At 39.0% G+C, this 10398-nt stretch overlaps 1 protein-coding gene across 3 annotated transcripts in view; it reads right to left on the bottom strand.

The window, feature by feature from the left end:
* The window catches only part of LOC107668537 (transmembrane protein 260), a 76653-nt gene extending 67056 nt beyond the window's left edge, over positions 1 to 9597 (bottom strand). For all 3 annotated transcript variants that reach the window (XR_001631907.1, XR_001631906.1, XM_016460444.1), the window contains exons 1-3: positions 9043 to 9597; positions 3267 to 3298; positions 658 to 809 (exon numbers count right to left, since the gene is read on the bottom strand). Coding sequence is in view for 1 of the 3 variants with exons in the window: in XM_016460444.1 (XP_016315930.1) it covers positions 658 to 809; positions 3267 to 3298; positions 9043 to 9148 (290 nt within the window). In the remaining 2 variants the exon portion in view is untranslated. The remainder of the gene's footprint in view (positions 1 to 657; positions 810 to 3266; positions 3299 to 9042) is intronic.
* Positions 9598 to 10398: the final 801 nt, after the last annotated feature.

Here is a 10398-nt window from a genome sequence, read left to right as displayed (position 1 = left end):
TCTGCCGAGTAAACTAAAAAATGTACTAGCCAATGGCGATTCAATTGCCAAGGTGTTCGTAGAGGGCTGAAATGACTTTTTTGGTTGCTGTAGAAAATATCAGCATATAAGAATGATTTCTGAAGGATCATATGACACTGAAGTCTTGAGCAATGGCTGCTGAAAATTCACCTGTGCCATCACAGGAATAAATGAAATATATTAAAACATTTATTTTACATTATAACAATATTTCACCCTATTACTATTAAAATTAATTACTATTTCTACTGTATTTTTGCTCAAATAAATGCAGCCTTGATGACCATTGATACTTTCAAAAACATTTAAAAATCTTACTGACCCCAAACTTGAGTGTGTGCGAGTGAGTGTGTTTGTGTGTGTGTGTGTGTACATATATATATTTATAAATACATATTTATATACACATACATATATACATATTACATGAGAATTGAAAAAAAAATAAGCCTGGAATGCTTTATAATTTACAATGCACATTATAAGCTAAATGTATCATGGTTTTAAAGCAAACCCCTCGGAAACTACTGAAAACCTTGAGCATCACGCCTTCTTTGAATATGTGTAGTAGAATATGCAAAAAAGTATATAATCTATTTTTTAAAACTTTGGTCTAATAGTCTGAGAGTGGCCTACCTGCAGACAGTGAAGCAGAGGGCTCCACTAGCCCCGGCCCCAAAGACAGCACACAGGACATTGATGCTGTGTGCCGGAGAGCTGAGAGGCAGCAGCGAGAGCATCAGTGAGGACAACATGGTGAAGAGCGGATATCCTGGAGGATGGGCCACCTGGGGGAAAACACAGCTGTAAACTCACTCGCAGAACATTCTGATAACAGCAACAAGATCTAGTAATCCCCCCTCCCACCACCCATCAGCATACAGTTCAGCTTTCAAAGGCAGACCTTACTTTTGCGGGTTAAAGCATCACACTGTCCTCCCCCTCCCGCAAAGCCTGATCTCCTGTCTCCTTGCCTTCCCAGCAATTAGGCACTAAGTCCCCTTAGGAGCGATAAGGACTAGAGCTATTAAAGGCTGTCTCACTCCTACTGGCCTGATAACACACACAGGCACAGCAGGCTGAGAAACGCTGCACACTAGAGCGAAGAGCAAGGAAACGTCTCCGAGAAGAGGTTGTTTGAGGGATGGATTGGGAACTCGGTGGACAAGTGGATGTTTAAAATCTAGTGTGAGTTCAAGATCAAAGTAGGAGAGACGGTCCCAGTCAACTGATCCCTCTAAACAATTTCATAAAGCTGAAGTCCATGTCAGTCAGGTTTGGTGAACTATGATAAGTCAGTGTTAGGAAGTAACTAACTAAAAGTAACTTAAAACTCTCTTAAATATATGTACTGTTGACAAATAAAAAAGTAAACCCTGGAGGAACTAGATCTATCGTCTAGTTCAGGGGTTTGCAGATTAGGGTCTGTGGCCCCCTTAGGGGGCTGCAAGGGGGTTCTGGGAGGTCTACAAAAACTTCAGTATAGGGGGGGGGGAAATTATATCTTGCAATTTGGACATTGTTCTCACAATTCAGAGTTTATTTCTCACAATCCTGACTCTATGTCTTGAAATTCTGACTATTTTTCACAAATTTGAAATATTAGAGTTTATATACCTTTTAAGGGGTGCCTAGTGTGTAATAATATCAGGTAATAATAAATAAGTAAATCAATAAATCAAAATGAGCAGGGCAGTGGGCCAAATCAGTCGCTTTGCCACCGGGGTTCTCCTGAAATGGGACTAAGCAGTGACCTTGAAATTTAGGAAATTGTAGATTGTTCTCTGATTTTGATCTCCACTGTATTTTCTTTCCTACATTTATTATGAATAGGAAATTGAATGTACAAAAACATTTTGTGGACAAACTGCATTTTGTCATTTCGCCCACAAAATATGCATCCCTTAGAAGAGATATAAACTGAAACTTAAGAGGAAAAAATGTCAGATTTGCAAGATGTAAACAGAATTTCTGAGAAAAAAGTCTGAATTGCAAGATGTACACCTGAAATTGAAAGACATAAACTCGAAATTATCACAGTCTGAGAAAAAAGTTGAGAATTGCGAGTTGTTAATGAACAATTGCAAGATATAAACTTGAAATTGCAGGAAAGAAAGTCAATTTTAGAAGGGACTGTTATATTTGGGGGTCCTTAAAGTTAGAGATGAGGCAGAGAAGAACAGAGAGGCTTGGAAGGGGGGGAACAGACACAGAACAAAAAAAAGAGAGAGACAGTATGGCAAGCAGATGGCAGGGGCACAAAGGGCACGCTTGGAAGTGCCAGCAAGGTGCATGTGACTGCGCAAATGACGTGTGACGTGTGTGTCTGAAATGCCTGCACTGGTGCCATGCGAGGCTGACAGCGTGGAAAGGCACGCAGAGGCGTCGCCGGGTCTGGAAGCGTGTGTGGCACGGCAAAAAAGGCGGAACGCGTGGTAGGGGGCAGTCCTGCGACAAGAAGTTTAAAGAAGAAAAGATCCATGGCTCAAGGGAGCAGGAAGGGAGGGCCGGCGGCCTGGAGAGAGCCCTCCGACCCTGGGGAGAGCCGCAGACAGGCAGGCCACACGGACAGAGGGAGGGATTACTGGCATAGTGACACTGCCACAGCCTCCCTAAAAGGATCGCAGCGGCGTAATAAACTTTATTAAATAATAAAACTTATTATAACTGTTAACCCGATTTAGTTCATTCTTTGAGGCTTACACACGCGCATGCACAAAAAGGAGAGGGGTTGAGTATAATAAGCCTTATACCGTACATAAGGCGAAGCTTACAAAAGCCATCGCCTAACCATTCAGTCTAATTGGATTTGAAGAACAGGGTTGCAAATTATAGCATTCTCTAGTCCTAACTTAGTCAAAAAAGAAGTGCATAGAAAAGAGGAGAGGATAAAAAAAAACCTGTGGCCTGAAAAGTAAATTAATCATCTTTCTTCTCCCCCCATACTTAATTAAAATTCCTTAATGCTTATAAGAGTTAATGAGTGGATTGATTAAACAATGCAAAAGCCATCGCCTAACCATTCAGTCTAATTGGATTTGAAGAACAGGGTTGCAAATTATAGCATTCTCTAGTCCTAACTTAGTCAAAAAAGAAGTGCATAGAAAAGAGGAGAGGATAAAAAAAAACCTGTGGCCTGAAAAGTAAATTAATCATCTATCTTCTCCCCCCATACTTAATTAAAATTCCTTAATGCTTATAAGACTTAATGAGTGGATTGATTAAACAATGCAGCTAATGCTTACCCCCAGCTCACAAGCAGCAGTGATCAGCTCTCCTGTGGTAGAAAAACAGAGAGGGAAATTAATGTAAACCCAATAATTATTATTAAGAGACAAGTCCGCTCCTGAAAGTTTTCCCAAATCAAATACTTGCACTGGGTTTTGCATTAATTTGCTCGGATCAAAACCTGCAAAATCTTCCCAGTGTGACATTTCCTAAGCGACACGCTCATTCTCTTCCATCGCACACAGCTCCCCTGATCCCTGAGCAGACAGACGCACACATACACAGGCAAATCTATTCACTCTTCCCATACGCTAGGTGCATGCACAGAGCCCCATCCGTCGCTGTATACCGTACACGGGTATAAACACCTGCGAGTCCCTCTATGCCGAGCCACATGCATACAAAAATGATCCCTCTGTAATGCAGTGACTATGATCTTTTTAAGAACCTTAGTGTTTCCTCTCATGAAATTATTGACACATATCTAGGCCTGTAAACCATAACCACTTTATAAATCATTAATTCAGGGTTCCCACACTTTTTGACCAATCGATTTCCATTACTTTTTCAGGCGTTCATGATTACTGGACAGAGTTTGTTCAGTGTATTTCCATTTGTATGTAACATGAATTAATAGTTTTGTATATTATACTTATTAAATGTCTCCGTTAAAGGGGTCATATGATGCGATTTCAAGTTTTCCTTTCTCTTTGGAGTGTTACAAGCTCTTGGTGCATAAAGAAGATCTGTAAAGTTGCAAAGACTAAAGTCTCAAATCCAAAGAGATATTCTTTATAAAAGTTAAGAGTCAGTCACGCCTACCTAAAACGCCTCGTTCTAACACGCCCCCACATATCTACATCACTATGTGGAAACATTAGCATAATGCCGCCCAAATGTGCACGCAAAGAAAGAAGGCGTGGTATCAGGAACAGCAGTAGTGTTAATGCAGCCATGTTAGTGAGACGCTGTGTGTTTCAGTGCGAAAGCAAAAGCACTTTATTTGGCCTTCTGGAAGTAGATGCAATTAGGAATCATTGGTTAAGATTTATTTACAACAGAACAGCACAACCCAGATGTTCGAATTTGTGCAACGCATTTTATGGACGACAGTTTTTTGAACCTAGAAGAGTACAAGGCTGGCTGTGCACAAAGGCTATTTCAAAAAAAAAAAAAAAGGGTAAATTCCGACTAGTGAACTGCCTGTCAGAAATCATAGCACGTCAGCTGTCTTAACCGCGGCTTGTGTACTGCATCATCACTGTGTCTGTCACGCGACTCTGTTGCCCTTTCGGGCTTGAACTGATGGTAAAACTAACGACATTATTAACGGTCTTGATATTTACTTTGAAAGCTGAAGCTGCGATTATGGTAAGGGGCGTTGCATTTCCGACGCGTGCTTGTGGTGTTCGGCCAATCACAATGCACTGGGTCAGCTGGCCAATCAGAGCAGACTGCGCTTGTCAAAGGAGGGGGCTTTGTTGAAAACTACGTGTTTGAGAGAGGCGGGGCATAGAGGACCTACAATAATGTACAGTATTTGAAAAATAATGTGTTTTTTGAACATTAAAGCATATCAACATATTCTGTTACACCAAATACACAAAATAATGATCTTTAAAATAGCATCATATGACCCCTTTAAGACCCTTTACAGACAGACTGATGTTATCACGTTGGTTTCTGTGTAAAGTTTACTCCATACAAGCAAGCTGATTAAATATGGCCAGATACTGTCTCAGCTGGTTACGCTTAAGGATCCAGAATTTACAGAGTGGCGACCCAACAAAACTAAAACTGAATATCTATAGACGTAAACAATGAAATGTGTTAATTAATTAATTAATGGTGATTTATTATCAAATTAGACAACTGTCTAATTTGGACATGGCTTCAACAAAGTCACAGATGTGTTGTTCCAAAACACCAAAATAGAGTTTAACTGAATGCTGACTTTTTGGTTTATGACCCACCAAATTGAGAATCAAATTTTTAAAGCCATTTGAAATTTATATATATTTTAAATATATAATTAAATAATTAATTATATTTGGATAAATGTATTTAAATGTACACTACAATTTAAAAGTTTGGTGTGTCAGTAAGATTTTTTTTAAATAAATTAATACTTTTATTCAGCAACAATGCATTAAATTGATCAAAGTGACAGTAAAGACATTTATAAAGTTACAAAATATTTATATTTCAAATAAATATTGTTCTTTTGAACTTTCCATTAATCAAATAAATTAATTAATGAATTAATAAACAAATGTGAAAACCAGAAATCTGAAATCCACAAAGATAACAAGCAGCAGAAATACAACTGTTTTCAACATTGAAAATAATAAGAAATGTTTATTAAGCACCAAATCAGCATATTAGAATTATTTCTGACACTGACTGGAGTAATGATGCTGAAGATTCAGCTTTACCATCACAGGAATAAATTGCATTTTAAAATAGATTCAAATAGAAAATAATTATTTTAAATTGTAATGATATTTCACAATATTACTGCATTTTTGATCAAGTAAATTCAGCCTTGGTGAGCAAAAGAGACATCTTTAAAAAAAAAAAATGTTTTAATCCTACCATCTTTAAACTTTAAAAGACTTCAAATTTTATTCCTTTTCCATGCCTAGAAATATTTTTCCATGACTGTGGTAATCCAGCTCACTACAGTATCAATACAGAGGATATACATGAAAATTCGTGAGTTTATGAGGTAGGAAAAAGTGCTTAAAGGGTGGCAAAGATGCAGGACTCTACAAAATCTAGAAATCTACAAACAAAAACAATTGTATTTAAACTGCAGTTCAGAGATTAATGGGCAAAAAGTCATTTTGCCTACTAATCCCAAATGTTTTTGCCCTGTTGTATAAATCTAAGCAATGCTGCCTGATGCAATACTTGCCTAAACACTGTAAAATCCTATAATCTGTGCTCCCTGATGCAATATGAAATGTTCAGTGCATCACAACATTTTGAAATTGTTAGCTGGCACTTCCTGCATATCACTAGCGGTCGTCTGTTTTCGTTGTCATGTTGGAAGTCCTCTATCTGTAGGTGCAGACCCCTCACACTTCAGCAGCTGAATTTTCTCTGCTTTCACACTCTCATTTAGAATAGAAATATATACACACGCGGTGAGGCCAGGTCTACCGCATTTCAAAGCATGTGAATCTCCCTGTAATCAAAATTTCTCATGTTATACATCACAATTTCATTCATACACTGCAGTGCTGTCTCTAGACCCCAATGAACCCAGTCCCAAAGAGGGAGGGCTAAATGGAGAAAGAGGTACAAATGCAGTTGAGCGCAGGACAGCAAAGTGTCTCAGTGATAGCACACCATCGGGCACCCACAGCCGCCTTTTTCCCCCCATAATCCCCACCATTTCCACACTCGCATTCCTAGACAACAGTGGTCCCGCGGGGCGCCCGCTCGGCCTCTCCGGGGCGCAGCACACCTAAAGGGATTAGGACTGCGAGACGGAGACCTGGAGAATTTCTGCCGAGCATTCAGCTGCCGCTATCACGCCAGCATCCTGCAATGTCCCTAAACGGCACGCTTAAGGGGTTGGCTGATTTTTTATTTTCTCTCTGTAAGCCCCAAACAGTTTCTTGCAGCCCCCCATCCCACTAAAAGCCTCCAAAAGCCACCCTGCCCGTGCACATGCTCCTAGAAGAAATTTATATTTGTTTCCCCATTATTGAATATGGTTGTTTATGTGCAAAGGTGTTCCATTGTGCACGAATGCGTCTATGGGTCAATAAGAGTACACAATAAAGAAAAGCAAAAATCTTATAAAAATCTAGTTTAAAACACATGCCAAGTTCTTACAAATGTACTTTGTTGGTTTCATGTGGTTATTAAAATGTTTTATACCTTTAAAACTAATAATAATCTAATAAGTCATGCGGTGGAACTATCAAGTAAAAAGTAGTGATATTTTTCTTACAACTTGAATACACGTGATGCAAGTATACACACATTAAAGGCACAATGTGTCATTTTTCGCCGCTAGAGGGTGCGTATTCAAAAGAAACAAAGAAACAAAGGCATAGTTAGATGACGCCGTGACTGAGTGTGGAATCATGGGAGTTGTCGTCTTCATCCCCACAGCCGACGCAATCTGACGGGACTCGGGCAGAAATCATGTTCATGGATGAGCTAATGTATTAAAGATGTATTAACGTCATAGTATGAAGCAGGGTGAGGCAGAAAGCCGCTGAAGCGAAACGAGGCCGCTGAACGAGCGTGACACACGGCTCGAAAGCAGCGGAGCTTTTATTATGCCACAGTCGACCGCTTCCGCTTCTTCCGGTCGTGCGTATGTGGGGGTAAAGCAGCGCTGTTTTATCATACTAGATACATTTGAAAGTTCTGTTATAATGCTACTCTGTGCGGTCGTCACCTGTCTAATAAAATGCACAGCATATTAAAGAGTCTTTGGTGTTTCCATGTTCTACAAAACAAAATCAGAAATTGAGGGTGTATGACGTCATTGGCAGGCGACACTAAGGACACGGTCCGTGTCACTAATTAAAATAGCTTATTTCTCTGGATTTAAACATTCTTCGAAACATTTGGGATAATGTAAGTACACAAGTCAGCAAAATATATAACATATATATTATTGTGGTTTTTTGATATTTTAATAAAAAAATCTTACATATTATGCCTTTAATCATTATTTTTAAACAATATTATATGTTTATCATTTTTTTAAGGGAAAACAATATTTTTAATAAATATAATAAATAAATTATTTTTGGGGAGCCACAGCACATTTTACAAACCCGAACCTGAAATTTACACAAACATGAGGGTCTGCAGACATACTTGTTATTCTATCATTTACCGTTTTATGTTTTGTTCTACATGTTTCTGCATTTTGATTGCAGTACATGATTGTGTTGGTCATACCACATGACCTCGGGACAAAAGGTTATTCACATATTAATTCAGTTAAGCATTTATAATAGAAATAATAGTCAAATATTGTTCCTTCTGGAAATCACATGGGAGGATTAAAGGACTAACATAACGGAAAAAAATGAAATCTTAGTATAACAATCACAAACTGGCTAAATGGTAAAAAGCTGCCTAAACAAATTCAATTCTTTCATAAATCTCACATGAATACAGACCGCTGCATGTTTTGACCAATTCTGCAGTGCAAGAATATCATCATGTACAGTATTTCTCTCTCACTCTCCTGATTAATGCTCTGACCTCATTCCAGAGGGATTCGTTTTTCTGTTCTCTTGACAGCTTTGAGAGGGACAGACACACTTTTAGTCTGACCCAGCAGTAAATAACCTTCCCATTTGTTCACACAGACCATTATAAGCAATGTCTGCAGTGGATAATTCCAAAATATGGCAAAAAAAATGCATCTGTAAAGCCATTCTCAAAAACAACTTTTCTGGGTCATTTTTGCTAGACATTTTACAACCAGAAAATGCCCAATATTTACTGTATAACAGAAGTTTAGCTTATGCTATCCTTCTTTAAAAAAAACATCACTTGGTCTAATATTTTGTTACGTAATGTTGTGATATTCATATATTTTAATTTTTAGGTGTGGCTTCCAAATCATTGTTGGGTTCCATTGGCTGTTGGATTTATGCAGGTGTTTAGAAAGATGAATAATAATCTCAATAGGTCTCATGCAGCTCATGTTTGCAGAAGCTTCACGTCATGTATGTGATATTACAATATGCTGTTCTGTGATAGGCTGCATGTGATATAAACACAAACACATGTGACTGACTGCAGTCCTACCTGAGTCTCCACCGGGCACAGCGCGCGGAGCAGAGGCAGCATACACCGCTAAAACACACGCGGCTGTCGCTCCCGTCAGCGTCCACGACAGCTTGTCCGACGACATTTCAGCCGTCTTCTCAATTTTGAAGTTAGTGTTAGTTATTTGAAATTTTATGCATGTTACACGTTTGTTCGACGTGTCTCGAGACCCATTCGTTTCGCGCGTCTAGTCTGCAAACGGCGCGTACTCAAAATATGCCGGTTAATTCATGTTTACTCTCGGACCCGCACCAATAAACGGATGCTGTATTACCGAAGTAAGGTTTTAAAATAACAACGTTATCGTTTAAGTTGCCCGCTATCCTTGTGCCAGCAATTGTATGGACTGCATTGCAATGTTGCTCTTCGTTTGCGCCAATATCAACGTTGTAAATATCGCGTCAGTAGCGTTTTAGTCTTCGCAGTAGAACAATCGACACAACATCTCACTGGCTACATCTGCACGGTTGATCTCTCGACTTTTTTCGCCTGGACTCGAGGATGATCAAATGGTCGTTTTGGGATAGTGCTGGATTTCACTTCCTGGTTGGGCGGGGTTTGTTGTAGCGCTTGTAAAAAAATTACCATAGTAACCGTAGTTTCCTGCAAAGTTGCTGCAGTTCTGTTGTATACATGCAAACTCATAATAAATAAATATAGGATCTCTATTAAACACTGTATAAGCTTTCAAATACCTCTTCATTTTGTTTAATCTCTTCTCTCTTTCTGAGGACAATGTTTGACTAATGTAGTAACGCTCCGGTTACTATCGTAACCTCGGTTCCCTGAGAGCGGGAACGAGACATCACGGAATCAAAAAAAAACCAACAGAAAAACATTGGCAAAAAATTAAAATTATTAAAACTTAAAATTAGACTAGGACCATAAACTTCAATCCATTATTTTCATTTATTCCAAATTAAATATGTCATCTGCCCTGCTCTTTTAATTACCTTTAATTATCATTTTCTGTTTATTTTCGTAAGTGAGTGTGTGTGTGACACATTCAATCAGGCTAAAATTATTTGTTTTATCATTTTTACAATTAGCGTAATGAGTAGCAGTAAAATTCCTTCTGGTGGCAGAAGATGCGAGATGTGGATGTAGTACGAGACCCTTCACTGCCCCTCATAAAAATGTCATGCCAGACTGATCATTAATCCTCCACTATCTAAAGTGAGTCTGATCCTTGACGAAATTGAGAGCTCTGAGAGGCAGAGATGTGTCAGCACCTCCGAGTTCATAATCCTCCACGCTCCCCCCTTACTACGGTCTCTACTGTCTAATCACTGATTCAACCACCTCCCTGACACACACACACACACACTGTCTGCC

This window comes from Sinocyclocheilus anshuiensis, unplaced genomic scaffold (assembly GCF_001515605.1).
Source record: "Sinocyclocheilus anshuiensis isolate Anshui unplaced genomic scaffold, SAMN03320099.WGS_v1.1 scaffold3132, whole genome shotgun sequence".
Lineage (NCBI taxonomy): Eukaryota > Metazoa > Chordata > Actinopteri > Cypriniformes > Cyprinidae > Sinocyclocheilus > Sinocyclocheilus anshuiensis.
The sequence above is the reverse complement of the archived record's forward strand: the minus strand, read 5'-3'. Positions and strand labels throughout refer to the sequence as shown.